The 16,012-nt window shown below is 42.8% G+C and overlaps 2 protein-coding genes across 8 annotated transcripts in view; both read right to left on the reverse strand.

Annotated features, from left to right (window-relative positions):
• Positions 1–7,607, reverse strand: part of LOC115133128 (metallophosphoesterase domain-containing protein 1-like) — a 35,997-nt gene extending 28,390 nt beyond the window's left edge. Inside the window, exons 1-2 of the mRNA XM_065021202.1 lie at positions 7,152–7,607; positions 6,299–6,480 (exon numbers count right to left, since the gene is read on the reverse strand). Of these exons, the coding sequence (XP_064877274.1) occupies positions 6,299–6,480; positions 7,152–7,324 (355 nt within the window). The 5' untranslated portion in view covers positions 7,325–7,607. The remainder of the gene's footprint in view (positions 1–6,298; positions 6,481–7,151) is intronic.
• A 5,087-nt stretch (positions 7,608–12,694) lies between these two features.
• LOC115133129 (signal peptide, CUB and EGF-like domain-containing protein 1) overlaps positions 12,695–16,012 on the reverse strand; it is a 160,949-nt gene continuing 157,631 nt past the window's right edge. For all 7 annotated transcript variants that reach the window (XM_029666047.2, XM_029666046.2, XM_029666044.2 and 4 more), the window contains one exon: positions 12,695–15,798. In XM_029666047.2, coding sequence (XP_029521907.1) covers positions 15,646–15,798 — 153 coding nt within the window. In that variant the 3' untranslated portion in view covers positions 12,695–15,645. The remainder of the gene's footprint in view (positions 15,799–16,012) is intronic.

Here is a 16,012-nt window from a genome sequence, read left to right on the forward strand (position 1 = left end):
GCAATTATTAGGAAATGGAAGACATACAAGACCACTGCTAATCTCCCTCGATCTGGGGCTCCACGCAATATCTCACCCCGTAGGGTCAAAATGATCACAAGAACGGTGAGCAAAAATCCCAGAACCACACGGGGGGGCCTAGTGAATGACCTGCAGAGAGTTGGGACCAAAGTAACAAAGCCTACCATCAGTAACACACTACGCCGCCAGGGACTCAAATCCTGCAGGGCCAGACGTGTCCCCCTGCTTAAGCCAGTACATGTCCGTCTGAAGTTTGCTAGAGAGCAATTGGATGATCCAGAAGAAGATTGGGAGAATGTCATATGGTCAGATGAAACCAAAATATAACTTTTTGGTAAAAACTCAACTCGTCATGTTTGGAGGACAAAGAATTCTGAGTTGCATCCAAAGAACACCATACCTACTGTGAAGCATGGGGGTGGAAACATCATGCTTTGGGGCTGTTTTTCTGCAAAGGGACCAGGACGACTGATCCGTGTAAAGGAAAGAATGAATGGGGCCATGTATCGTGAGATTTTGAGTGAAAACCTCCTTCCATCAGCAAGGGCATTGAAAATGAAACGTGGCTGGGTCTTTCAGCATGACAATGATCCCAAACACACCGCCCGGGCAACGAAGGAGTGGCTTCGTAAGAAGCATTTCAAGGTCCTGGAGTGGCCTAGCCAGTCTCCAGATCTCAACCCCAGAGAAAATCTTTGGAGGGAGTTGAAAGTCTGTGTTGCCCAGCAACAGCCCCAAAACATCACTGCTCTAGATGAGATCTGCATGGAGGAATGGGCCAAAATACCAGCAACAGTGTGTGAAAACCTTGTGAAGACTTACAGAAAACATTTGACCTCTGTCATTGCCAACAAAGGGTGTATAACAAAGTATTGAGATAAACTTTTGTTATTGACCAAATACTTATTTTCCACCATAATTTGCAAATAAATTCATAAAAAATCCTACAATGTGATTTTCTGGATTTTTTCTCTCTCATTTTGTCTGTCATAGTGGAAGTGTACCTCTGATGAAAATTACAGGCCTCTCTCACCTTTTTAAGTGGGGGAACTTGCACAATTGGTGGCTGACTAAATACGTTTTTGCCCCACTGTATATGTGTAGGGCGAACAGCTGGTTCTGAGCTTGACTTTGAAAGAGAAGAGAAAAAATAATTTAAAAAATACTTTAGTGAACTAACACTCAAACTTTTTTTTATACTAGCTCTGACCTTGCTACTTCATTGAAGAAAAATATACTTACTATGACTTTGATATGTGGTTACCCCAACTAGCTACACTACATGACCAAAAGTATTTGGACACCTGCTCATTGAAAATCTCATTCCAAAATCATGGGTTGGTCACCCTTTGCTGCTATAACAGCCTTCACTCTTCTGGGAAGGCTATGCACTCGATGTTGGAACATTGCTGCGGGGACTTGCTTCCGTTCAGCCACAAGAACATTAGTGAGGTCGGGCACTGATGTTGGGCGATTAGGCCTGGCTCGCAGTCGGCGTTCCAATTAATCCCAAATGTGCTCGATGTGGTTGAGGTCAGGGCTCTGTGCAGGTCAGTCAAGTTCTTACACACCGCTCTCGACAAACCATTTCTGTATGGACCTGGCTTTGTGCACGAGGGCATTGTCATGCTGAAACAGGAAAGGGCCTTCCCCAAACTGTTACCACAAAGTTGGAAGCAAAGAATTGTCTAGAATGTCATTGTATGCTGTAGCATCAAGATTTCCCTTCACTGGAACTAAGGGGCCTAAGCATGAACCATGAAAAACAGCCTCAGACCATTATCCCTCCCCCACCAAACTTTACAGTTGGCACCGATATGTCGGTAATAACACACAAATTATTGTATTTTTCTTGTCTATTTCTTGTCACTCACAAAATTAGAGTTTGCTATTCACAAGAAGCATTACCAGATGTGAACTTTGCCTCGAACAAAAGAGATCTCAGAAGACCTAAGATTAAGCTGGAAAGGGTTACAAAAGTATGTCTAAAAGCCTTGATGTTCATCAGTCCATGGTAAGACAAATAGTCTATAAATGGAGAAAGTTCAGCACTGTTGATACTCTCCCTAGAAGTGGCCGTCTTGCAAAGATGACTGCAAGAGCACAGCACTGAATGCTCAATGAGTTTAAAAAGAATCCTAGAGTGTTAGCTAAAGACTTACAGGAATCTCTGGAACATGCTATTTCCGTTGACGAGTCTACGATACATAAAACACTAAACAAGAATGGTGTTCATTGGAGGACACCACGGAAGAAGCCACTGCTGTCCCAAAAAAACATTGCTGCACATCTGAAGTTCGCAAAAGAGCACCTGGATGTTCCACAGCGCTACTGGCAAAATATTCTGTGGACAGATGAAACTACAGTTGAGTTGTTTGGAAGACACACACAAGACTATGTGTGTTTGGAGAAAAAAAGGTTCAGCACACCAACATCAAAACCTCATCACAACTGTAAAGTATGGTGGAGGAAGCATCATGCTTTGCTTTGCTGCCTCAGGGCCTGGACAGCTTGCTATCATCGCCGGAAAAAATTGATTATCAAGACATTTTGCAGGAGAAGGCTATCTGTCCACCAATTGAAGCTCAACAAACGTTGGTTGATGCAACATGACAACGACCCGAAACACAGAAGTAAATCAACAACAGAAAAAAAATATGCCTTCTGGAGTGGCTCAGTCAGAGTCCTGACCTCAACCCGATTAAGATGCTGTGGCATGACCTCAAGATAACACTTCACACCAGACATCCCAAGAATATTGCTGAACTGAAACAGTTTTGTAAAGAGGAATGGTCCAAAATTCCTCCTGATCGTTGTGCAGGTCTGATCAGCAACTACAGAAAACATTTGACTGAGGTTATTGCTGCCAATGTAGGGTCAACCAGTTATGAAATCCAAGGGTTCACATACTTTTCCCACTCTGCACTGTGAATGTTTACACGGTGTGTTCAATAAAGACATGAAAACATATAATTGTTTGTGTGTTATTAGTTTAAGCAGACTGTGTTTGTCTATTGTTGTGACCTAGATGAAGATCAGATCAAATTGTATGACTAATTTATGCAGAAGTCCAGGTATTTCCAAAGGGTTCACATACATTTTCTTGCCACTGTAAAAAGTTAGAACCAAGCCCCCATCCTCATCCACACCTCTGCAACTCCCCATGCGGTTCACCAGGTTACCGTAGGCATGCGCCAGTGTCAGCACCAGCAACATAGCTCTGGGCTCCGTACACCCCACCCCCTGCATCTGTTGCTTCCTGGACTTCCACACAGCCATTTTCACCTGCCCCAACAAGTAATTACCTAGACAGTCCCTCCACCTGTTGACTACACTAAACCTAGGTCCTCCAACGTATTGTATTGTTAGTGTATGCCCCAACACTAGCTCTGTACACCACCCCCCTGAACATAGAAAGAACAAGAGCTGCACTGTCTCCTCCTCCCCACTGATGGATCAAGGTGCGACGAGCGAGAGACAGGTTAACATGCTGAACCAAACCAACCATTGGATCATGTAGAGAGAGCAGCATGTGGAGAGAAAGACAGCACTCACGAAATGTTTATGATTGTCTTTTCTATTAGTGAGCTAAGGAGAGGGTTGGGTTGAGGGGGGTCATGGAGTGGACATAGTATGTACACCAACACACACCGTGCTCCCAAGGTGCCTACACGGCAATAGCATCATAGGAGTCAACCATCTATTATTCAGGAGAAAAAGGGAGCAGAGAGGAACAGGCGCTAAATAAAGAGTAGTACCCTAGACACAGGTGTCTCTGAACTCTACAAACCTGAGAGACAGACAGACAGAGAGACAGACAGGGAGAGAAACAGGGAGAGAGACAGACAGGGAGAGAGACAGGGAAAGAGATGGGAAGAGAGACAGGGATATGCAAATACAGAGAGTAAAAGACCAAGGGAGAGATAGAGACAAGGAAAATTAAATAAGAGTGAAAGAGCAAAAGAGGGGGAAAGAAAGGAATGGACAGGGGAATAAAGAGAAGTGAGAGAGAAAAGAGGAGTATATAGAGCAGCAAGTTAAGAATGAAAGCAGCTCCACTCTTGACCCCTGTTGGACCCAGAAGCACAATGAGATCCATATTTAACCAGCGATGGAGAGCAGGAGGCAGCACAGAGCACATCTACTACTGGATACAGGCCCCGCTCCGCGACCCTCCACCATCACGTGATGAATGAAGACGCCACTGAAATCTAAAGCAGCACCTTCTCTTTCTCATATAGACACACAGGGACAATGTGCACACACGCACTGCAACGCCTCCCCTGACTTAATGCATAGTACAGGTTCATCATACGGTTGGCGTCTTCTGTGTAATTGTTCTAACCTGCATTGATTCCCAATGGGCTGTGAAGTGTTAGCAGCAGTAGTGTGTGTGAGAGGACACTGTATGAGAGGCACTGGAAGCTGATCAAAGAGAGCGTTATTGGATAGAATTGTACTGAAGTGGTGCTGTGTACCCACTCTGTCTACCTACTCTCTCCCTTTTCTCTCCTCTCGCCATCTCTTCCTCCTATATCCTTCTCCAGTCAATCTGACACCATGCCTAAGATATCATGATTATATGCCCTAACACAAAACCAGGTCTTTCTTAGAATCCACAGAATTCATTTTCACTAAAACAACCAGATCTGTCTTCTGGTTCTCAAGGGACCAAAGCTGAGGATAACCAGCTACAGATAGACCTTCAATGGGATGAAGTTCAACTCTATCTCCCCATCTTCCTCTTTCTCATCCACAGTCCTCTCCCCTCCCCTCCTCTCTCTCCCCCCTCTTCTCCTCATCTCCTGCAGTGTGCACCAGCTCTGACAAAGCCTTGAGCCCCTGCCAGAAGAACCGGGAGGAGCCTTCCTGCTAAAAATACTGAGAGAAGAAACGGAGGGAGCTGCCACGATGCCAAGTAGAGAGAGAGAGAACGAGAGACCGTATCTTCATAAAGGGAGGGAGAGATAGAGGAAGGGACAGAAGAAAAAGGGAGGGAACCAGACAAAAGAAAAGACAGAAGGAAAGAAAGAAAGAGAAGACAGACTTTCAGACAAAGGAAGAGAGGAAGAGAATGAGTGTGTTCACCTGGCCATATGACAGTGTTTCCCTACAGTGTGCTTTGTACCGAGGTACATCAGATAGTAGAACGCCTAATACTGAGGCCAATGCTGAGCTCTCACTGGAGCCAGGCTGCAGACACAAAGCAGCATGAGCTATACATTCATCCTCTCTGAGTGAGTGAGTGAGTGAGTGAGAGAGAGAGAGAGAGAGAGAGAGAGAGAGAGAGAGAGAGAGAGAGAGAGAGAGGAACAGGAGAAGAATACAGATTATAAATATTTATACGAACTAGCAGGAGTGAAAGACAACTACAGGAAAAGGAGACAAAGCGAGAATGGGGTATAGATTGAAAAAGAGAGAGACTTCATAAGGCACACCGGGTGCGTTTGGTGGGTTTTATCTTCCTAGCAGTCTCTCCCGCCAGTCGAGGCGCGGGCGAGCAGGTTTTCAGCTCGTGTTCCCCGTCGACTAGCCTTGGGGGGGGGCTGAGCTGCCATCCCGTCTCCCCCTCCTCGAGCTTCACCCTTATCCCTCTTGCTCTCCACCGCCTCTCCTCCCATCGCAAAGGGACGCTGGAAATAGGAATCACTGCAGCACGCTGGCTGGATTTCTAAAGTTATGGTTCTTACAAGATCTCTTAGAGTTAACGTTGGGTTCATGTTTTATGAAGACAGTAACAGTGACGTGTGCCAACTATAATGTTACTGTTCTAAGTACTGAACATTAACTGTGTGGGCAGTTTCTTTTGCTCTTCTCTGTTTCCTCTTTTTATTTATTTTTCATCAGGTATCCCTCCATCCATGACTTATTTTCTTTGAAGTTGAGTGAAAAACACATTTTCTAATTTAATTTGTGGGTAAAAAATAGACATATTTTCACTAGAGGCACTGGATTTTGAGTAAGCTAAAACACTTGTTGAACTCTTCTCAATGTCCATTTCTCCTTTCACTACAACAGCAAGTCTGGGCTACAGTCAAATAGAACAGCTTTAATAGTCCATTTTATATCACATTTTTATAGGGTTATTAGGAGACTTTCAGACAAAAAATGTACTTCTAAACGAGGAAGAAAACATTTTCAAATAGGATCTGTCACATTTTAAAATAAATTGTGCACCATTTCAAAAAACAAACATCTGTAGAATTGAAGAAATAAGAAATAGAGTACAAAACGTTGATTTGGTGTGATGTTGCTTAATGTGATTGGTCAGTCTTACCTAGCCAATCATTGAACTTCTTGACCTCAGAGGGCAGGCCCAGCTCTGTGAAGTCTCCAGCATGGATGAACACGTCTCCATAGGGCATCTGAATGGCGTCCGTACGGGAGTGGGTGTCTGAGATACACACAAAACGGGTGTAACCTGGTGGCTTGGGAGTGTCGTGGGGCAGAGGGTCCACCCTAAAGTCGAGAGAGAACGAAGGAGAGAGAGAGAGAAAAGAGAATGGAGAAAAGCGTGAGAAAGACAGATAAACAATGGGAAGTCTCAAAGTGAAGAAGCAGAGTTGCAGTGTTAATGTAGTCTGGATCATTATCCATCACCATCCCTTATAGAAAGTCAAAAAGAGAGAAAAAAAGAGAGAAATGAAAAGAGGGAAAAAACGGATAGGTCGGCCACAACAAAGCCGAAGGAAAAGAAAGAAAAGCACAGACAGAGAGAGTCCTGTGGGAGTTTCTGTGAGTGTGCAGCAGCCCCAGAGAGTCTCCAGAGGGAGAAGGGAGCTGGTGAATAACAGTGGCCCACTTTAGTGAGCTCTCCTCCAGGTATACAGCAAGCCCTCAACACTCCACCTTCACACAGAGACCGAAAGAAGGACAGAGAGACAGAGAAAAATGGAATGAGAGAGCAAATAACAGCATGCAGAAAGGATGGGTCTCAAAGAAAAAGAAAGAGGGAGAAAGGGGAGAGACAGGAATAGAGGAATAGAGGAGGGCTTGGGAACAGAGATAGAGACATAGAGACCAGGTGTCTGAACATATGTAGTGTGTATCTGTATGCCAGCTTATGTGTATGCCTATGTATATCCGCAGGGGTGTGCTTCTGCCTGCCTGCATGCATGTGTTCTATTTACATGTGTACGTGCGGGGGCTGGAAGCGTCCCTGGTTGATGTTGTAGAAGGTGAAGGCCTGGGTGGGGTTGGTGCTGTATTCATCCACCTCCACGGCCACCCTGCCTGCCGCCCGCTGGGCCTGGGACTGCTGCTGCCGCCGTGCAGCCATGATCTCTGACAGGGTGAAGGCCATGCTTCTGGAGCCTGGGCCTGGGCCGCTACTTGGCTGGGGAAGAGGTGGGTTGGGCTGGGGCTGACCCACTCTGGGCTGGCCTGGGGTAGACGTGGTCTGGCCTGGGCTGGAGGTGGCCTGGTCCTGGCACACACAGTAGTTAGGACTGGGAGTGAGGCCTGCTGGAGCGGTCAGGGTTGCGGATTGGCTCACCAGAGAGAGGCCCTCTGTCACAGCTTGGCCCACCTTGGAGAAACTATGCTGGGTTGCTGAGCGAGCATGTCCCCCCTCCAACTCCGGCTCAGTGTCCCCCTACTCCTGCACACACAGAGAACAGAACCACTGAGTGGAAATACAACGCCAATCTGGAATGCGCAGTTAAGACTGTAAATAAATCACTATCCACCAAAGCAACATAACCCAACCCCTAAGAGCATCTAAGGCTTTTACACTGTCAAGCAGATATCACATTTACTACTGCCTTTAAATTACAGCTCTGCTTCTGGGATTCTAGTAGGATTTCATACGGATCCTGTAAGATGGTGAGGGAGGGATGTAAGGAAGGAGGGTGATAATTTGGGGATGAGTGGGGGAGCTGGATTTATCCTGGATTGTGCTGCTATGATGTCAGTGTGCCATGTCATTCATGTGAAAACGGCCACACACACCATTTCCTAATTATACACACTTAACACCATGACTCACACAGGCATACTCTTGTGTGTGTCCATACGTATATATATATATGTATGTATGTATGTATGTATGTATGTATGTATGTATGTATGATGAGAGAGAGAGAGAGAGAGAGAGAGAGAGAGAGAGAGAGAGAGAGAGAGAGAGAGAGTGTGTGTGTGGCAGTGCCAGAAGTCCTCACACTGAGTGAATGAGAGCAGAAGGGTGCATTGGCAGATGCTGAGAGCATGGTACACAGTGAGAATAGAAGAGGATTACACTGGGACTAGGAACAAAGGGACAGGGCCGTATTAACATGAACAGGACCTTGTCTACAGGAAGAATGATGAAGAAAGATGTAGCAGAGAACATGGTGAAGAGGGACGGTTAGATAAATGAATAGGCGTGAGGCGGAATTGATTGATGCACACTCTTCTTCGGCACAGACGACACACTCAGATTTAACGACTGTGAGAAGCAGTCCCATAAAATTGTGTGACAATGTTCCTTCGTTTCACTGGTAGGCTATTCCACGCCCTGGTACGGACACACACCATTAGTCATGTATGTTGGTTAGATTCTTTATGCTGTGTAAAAATGGACTGTGTATGTCCGTGTGTGTCTAGGCTACAAGTCCTGTTGACAGGCTATGACTGATTCCTACAAGGCTATAGCATACAGCACTGAGTGTGCATGTCTGGCTCACTTTGAACTTGACAAGGCATTGGCAGAATTCACCCGTGTCCCATGTTAACGAAGTGAAAGAGGGGCACATGCATTAAAGGAGAACCACTCTGTCAAATGAAGAGAACAAACGTTACAAAATCTACATTTGGGAAAGTAATTCACATCTGATTAATAAGGCAATGAAGTAATTCCAAGTAATCTCGCATAAACAAGTTGATTTGAGGCATTTATATGAAGGTTTAGTTTCTTGTTTTCACAACAATCGTCATTAATTTTAATTATGTCCAGTTATCTCACTAAATCTTACTAAACTAAATTACAAACAAATCAATGAAATCAGATATAATGTCAAGCCTTTATTCTTGGGTGTTAGCCTACTTCAGAAGGCTATTTTGTGTAGTTTAGAAGAGCATAGTCACCAAAACACAAAGGCATGGAGATTAAATAGTTGTCTTTGTCTTTCTAAATGTGAATAATATAAACTTAAAAATGTATATTCGTAAGACATAGCTTTTTTGGGTGTTAGAATTCAATTTAGTTGTAGTTAGGACCCCAAGTAAACTCTCATCAACCGCTTGGGGGTTGTTGGCAGAGCTGTTCTGAAACTTGATTATGGCATTGACCAGATAAATATAGGCTATGTACCATACTGCGGTTCTGCTATTTGGATCTAGCATCAAACAGAGAGAAATGTGATACATTGCATTCACAAATGATTCATACCCCTTGACTTATTCCACATTTCGTTGTGTTACAGCCTGAATTCAAATACCCCATAATCACAAAGGGAAAATATGTTTTTAGAAATGTTTCCACATTTATTGAAAATGAAATACAGAACTATCAGAAATATTTACAGAAGTATTCACACCCCTGAGTCAATACTTTGTTGAAGCCACTTTGGCAGTGATCACAGCTGAGTCTTTATGGGTAAGTCTCGAAGAGCTTTCCACACCTAGATTGTGCAACATTTGCCCATTATTATTTTCAAAATTCTTCAAGCTCTGTCAAATAGGTTGTTGATCATTGCTAGACAACCATTTTCAGGCCTTGCCATAGATTTTCATGTAGATTTAAGTCAAAACTGTAACTCGGCAACTCAGGAACATTCACTGTATTCTTGATAAGCTCCATTACGTTTATTTTTTATACTGAAAAACTCCTGTCCTTAACGATTTACAATCATACTCATAAGATGATGCAGCCACCACTACGCTTGAAAATATGGAGAGTGGTACTCAGTAATGTGTTGTATTGGATTTTCTCCAAACATAACACGTTGTATTCATACAAAAAGTTCATTGCTTTGCCACATTTTTTCAGTATTACTTTATTGCCATGTTGCAAACAGGATGCATGTTTTGGAATATGTTTATTCTGTACAGAATTCAGTCTTTTCACTCTGTCAATTAGGTTAGTATTGTGGAGTAACTACAATGTTGTTGAGCCATCCTGAGTTTTCTCCTATCACAGCCATTCAACTCTGTAACTGTTTTAAAGTCACCATTGGCCTCATAGTAGAACTCCCAGAGCAGTTTCCTTCCTCTCCGGTAACTGAGTTTGTTATAGGAAGGATGCCTGTATCTTTGTTGTCACTGGGTGTATTGATACACCATCCAAAGTGTAATTAATAACTTCAGCATTCTCAAAGGTATATATATGCAATGTCTTTTTTTTTACCCATCTACCGATAGGTGCCCAGAGACATTGGAAAACCTCCCTGGTCTTTGTGGTTGAATCTGTGTTTGAAATTCACTACTCTACTGAGGGACCTTACATATAATTGTATGTGTGGAATACAGAGATGAGGTAGTCATTCAACAATATTATGTGACTTGTTAAGATAATTTACTCCTAAATGTATTTAGGCTTGCCATAACAAAGGAGTTGAATGCTTATTGACTTAAGACGTTTCAGCTTTTCATTTTTTATTAATTTGTAAAAACATAATTCCACGTTGACATTATGGGGTATTGTGTGTAGGCCAGTACCGACAAAATCTATATTTAATCCATTTTAAACTCAGGCTGTAACACAACAAAATGTGGAAAAAGTCAAGGGGTGTGAATACTTCCTGAAGGCACTGTACATCATGAAAACAATCCGGTGGTCAAGCTAACACACAGAGGAGAGTGGCATTGTCCAAAATCACCATCTTGGACTAGATTTACTAGACTTTAGGCTACGTGAAGTAAAAAAAAAACATTTCCGATATAAAAAATACACATTAGAATAGAATCGAAATCAAGAATCTCTATTTTGGATTGTCATCATACTAATCCTGTAGCCTGCTATGCAAAACATAGGCAACACCAATTTGCATGCAAGCAGCCACCGCGGCATCTAACCTACCTGCGTTCGCCCGGTCTCCCGGTCCGATGAGCAGAGCCTGTCAGGTTAGGGATGAACCCCGTGGGTCTGATAGAGGAGCGGACAGCGGAGAGGGAGCAGCTAGCGAGTTGCGCTGGTCTGTTTGAAAGTGCAGCGCGTGGTGCACCTGGTTTGCGCTTTGGCTCTCGTGGAAACACTTCATCTCCCGCCTCTTGTGCTGAATGTGCTCGAGCTCTGTGTCTTCCCGCCTCTCCCTGATATGTTCTGGAGCCTTCTGTTGGATGAACAGCTCAATGAAAATGTGCAAAGGGGAAGTCTGAGCACGAATCAATTCATGTCTGACAGACAGTTTGAGCTGTACAATATCAGAGATTCGTCTGTTTTTCTATCATGTCCATCTATCACAGATGCAGAATTAAACTGCATTTCATTAAGATCAATTAAGATCAATGTAGAACCAACGATTACATACATTTTACTTTATATTCTCACATTTGGTCTAGTTTCATCCTTACCATAGCCCTGTGTTTCTCTAACCTCTTCTGGATTAGTTTACCCCAAACCAGTCCCACAAATTTTTATGTATTGTAGTACAAGCACACCCAGTCAACTAATCATTAGGCTATTTGAATTGGTTGTACTAGTTCTGGAATACATCAAATACATTGACTGAAAATAATGCAAGGTGTCATGATGGATGTCTGCAACCCAACTGACCTTGGCTTCAGGGGAACTTTTAATTAATTTTCAACAGATTACAGTTGCAAAACAATTATATGAAAATGTATTCTCCTTAACCTACATTGACCGTTTTACAAATAGGAATGGCTCCAAAAGTACACCTACAATTTATAAGAATTATCATGTTGCAAATGTGGACATAGAATAGTTATTGAGTAGGCATAGCTGATGTCTTTATAATTTGTGCAAATGCGACACCGTCTGGTTAAACATATGTTGCCTTTGGAGACTAGGGCCTATTACTAAACTCAACTACTCTTGAAAACATTATTTAAAATAAGAAGCTGAAGTCAATGAACAACAAACTAGATGTCCTCAATCTAAACTCTGACTTTAATTCATTCATACACAATGAACATAAAAAAATGGATGCCGGTGCTGAAAAATAAATATTGTAAGAAAAGAGGAGAGGCATGAAGATAAGACCTAATCTACACATTTACCACTCTCTCATTTGCCTGGAGATTCTCAGCATTGATAAAGTCCTGTAAAGTTCAAAAGAAATGACCAGATTTGGCTCTCAGATTCATTTAATGCTGCAGCTAATGTAAGGAACCAAAATGCTAACTTGGCTGTGATGTGAATTCAGACTTCTTACACAGCCTCCAATAGGTTCTTCCAATAGATGCAGATTTATAGAATAAAGGTGCAGAGTAGGATAATTGAATACTGCATTTATGTGCTCAAGACCAAAGGAAAAATAAAATAAATATCTTACAAGAAAATGAACTTTGACTCAGTGTCAATTTGCACTTTTGGTTGTGTGTTGCCTATATCCTCAGAACCGTTATCCTGATTTTGAAATAAGGGCAATATAGGCACTGTCAGCTACATATTTCAGTGTGTGTAAGGTGCCCTGCAGTCACCCATGGAGACAAAAGATGCTAGATAATATAGAAAAGGGCAAAGTAAAGTGTAACAAGTAACATTTAAACAAGGGAAGATCACAGAGCATGGTGGAGTTGTTCTTCTGCTACGGTTTTATTTGAATTGGTTCTTTACTGGATTTTCATGGACCAAACAATGGCAAAACACTGTGATACAGTTTCTCTCTTTGGGTACAACCGACTAACACAAACGTTAAAATTATCCCTCTATAAAATGGACTAAAGTACCTACATACAGTATCTCTCTTTCTCCACCTCGATCTCACAAGCTACTCACACACGGACACACGCTGTCTCATTCTCTCACACACATACACAGAACATGCACTCTTTCTGTATCACACTGTCTCACACACGCACACACACAATAGAATACATTCTCCGGAAAAGTCAGTCATACATGGTTTTGCATTTCATACCAATTTTCATCATCATCATCAAACACACTAAACGCCCAAAACATCCCTCAACAGGAAGTGGGCGCACCGTACCAACATTAGCTACACCTCTGCAGGCGGCAACCATTTTGAGTGGACTGAGTGGACAAACACCTTGGTTGCATCTGAAAACATTATTAGCTGTCAAATCCATGCTTCCTCCACCCTTGTTAGCTCAAATCCACTCAAAGCTCATTGGAGGAGAGGTTGCAAGGTCCCTCCCCCGGACCACCTCCTCCAATGAGCTTTGATTTGAAGACCAGTAACATTTTCTGACACAACCCTACATGGGCCAAGTTATAATTCTGATTTGAGAGATTTTTGTAATGTCCCTGTGTAGAGATTCTGTCAAACAGAACACTGACACCTCATCAGAAGAAACTGCTCTACACACAACAGTTGGGGTCACAATTAGACTGGGCTGAACAGGTCCTGGATCAGTGCTAGGGCACAATGCAGAATTTATGAATGAGTGACTATATCTGTTCCCATATCAGTGGCCTTCAGTATATGACCTCTAGGTAAGAAGATACAAGCCAGATAATTATGCTTATCATTCTTGTGCCCAGCACAAAGAATTTAAGTTGTTTATAACCGTGTAGTAGTGGAGTATTAGCAGTTTAATAGGTGTGTAATAGATGTACTGTTTATAAACTGGGTGGTTCGAGCCCTGAATGCTGATTGGCTGACAGGTATATGAGACCGTATGCCACGGGTATGACAAAACATCTATTTCTACTGCTGTAATTACATTGGTAACCAGTTTATAATGGCAATAAGGCTCCTCGGGGGTTTGTGGTATATTGCCAATATACCACTGTTAAGGGCTGTGTCCAGTCACTCTGCGTTGCGTCGTGCAGAGAACAGACCTTAGCCGTGGTATATTGGCCATATACCACACCCCCTTGGGCCTTATTGCTTAGACAGACTCTGCTGGGAGAGTGTTACAAGGGGGAGAACGATGAAAGTAATATTTTGTCAGAACGTTTTACTACTTGAGGTCAGTTTGGGCTCTTTCTGGGTTATGGTTACAGTTGCAAGTGCTATGTACATACAGATACTCTCATAGACATCACAATACTTTCAAACAGACCTCTGTCTCTCTGCTACTACATTCACCTCCAAATCAACAGTCTCGTCATCATACAATACATATTTTCTCCACTTGCATTGTGCAGAAATATAAACAAACTAACAGATGTGTTATAGATATTAAATCAACAGTCTAGGTTGATGACTTACAGAAACTGGGAGAAGTCCAAATAGGACAGATTGAGAGTGGACACTCGTAAAAAGCAGGTGGTTTTGAGTGTGCACTTAGTGCCATCATTAAAACACCCCTTTCCTCTGGCAGCTAGTCAGGAGGGTCTTAAAGGGATGAGGCAGAGTTATGAGATGGGAGCACACACACAACTAAAATAGTAGTGGGTCGTTAAGGACATTTCCCTTTAAATGATTACTTACTGGCAATACTGCTTTTCAGGCCCAAATGGGTGGATTTGACGGTGTCTGTCTAAAGATATTGAATGCTGTTTTTTTTTGTTGTGAGAACAAAAGGGGACATCTTTTTGTCTCTCTCTTTTGCTACAACCAAGGTGAAACATTTCTATACAACACAAAACATAAGGAATAATGTAACTTAGATTTTTTTTCTACAGTTCACAATATAAAATTCAAGTGCAATTAAAGTTCCAAATATGAGTTACATCACATACATTTCTCTCTATAGCAACGTCTGTTACTTGCAGGTAGTTTTTTTCATCTTGTTATATATCTTTCAAAATAAAATTAAAAAGCGACTTTTTTGAAAATCAAACTTATTCGTTCACTGTACTCAGTTTGAGGTGGAATGGTCTGGGATGCTGAAATTAGAAGTGTCTTTCGAAACGATTTCCCATGTGAAAATGTGGATGTAAAATATGATTTAAGTGCAACCAATCGTTTTTTTTGTGTGCACGCCAGGGGCCTTTCAAAATAACAAAATAAAGATACATCAATGTACCTGCGTGTGACGTCACTCTCGCACACCATCTACGTGCACATACGTATGCTCACACAAACACAAATATACATACGTACATACATACACATACATTTTACTTGTAGCCAACATGTCTGTATACGTACATATATATCAAACATCCATGTTGTGGGCTTCTGCAAGTTCTAACACATATAAATATAACCAAAACAACAACAACAACAACACAAAAACAAACCAAACCAAAAGAGAAGTACAGGGGGAATGCTGGAAATGAGGACTGCAGACAAAAAGAGGGAGAAGGTTCTCTGTTCCTGTGCAGGGAATGCTGGGATAGCGAGCACGAGGAACTCCTGGTAGGGTTGGGGGTGTAAGAGAAGTATAGGGGTGTAGAAGAAGTGTTTCAGTGTAGAGGGGGTGTAGAAGAGAGGGATAGGTTGGCGGGTTGGGTTGTAGGAGAGATGTGGGGGAGTAGAAGACATATGAGGATGTTGACAGGGGTAAGGACGTAGGTGAAGAGGAGGGAGGAGTAGATGGTGGAAAGGGGACGTTGGATAAGCATAAGGGGTAAGCGTCTGGGTAACAAACAGGGGGCGTGGCGGTTTATTTGTACGGCCGTAGGAACCGTGTGACTTTGGAGCGCAGCAGCTTGATGAACGAGCGGGGGAACATGTCTTTGGACTCCTGTGCCGTGTACCTGAAGTAGTTCTGGGGGTGAGCCAGAACATCAAACAGGGCTTTGATCAGTTTTTTATCCTGCAGGGAGGAGAGGGGGAGGGAGAGACAGAGAGACAGACGGAGGGTGTTATCAGTGAAGATTTTTCTTTTACCTTTATTTAACTAGACAAGTTAGTTAAGAACAGATTCTTATTTACAATGATGGCCTACCGGGGAAGAGTGGGTTAACTTCCTAGTTCAGGGGCAGAACGACAGATTTTTACCTTGCCAGCTCGGTTACTGGCCCAACACT

The sequence above is a fragment of the Oncorhynchus nerka genome, linkage group LG8 (assembly GCF_034236695.1).
Source record: "Oncorhynchus nerka isolate Pitt River linkage group LG8, Oner_Uvic_2.0, whole genome shotgun sequence".
NCBI lineage: Eukaryota > Metazoa > Chordata > Actinopteri > Salmoniformes > Salmonidae > Oncorhynchus > Oncorhynchus nerka.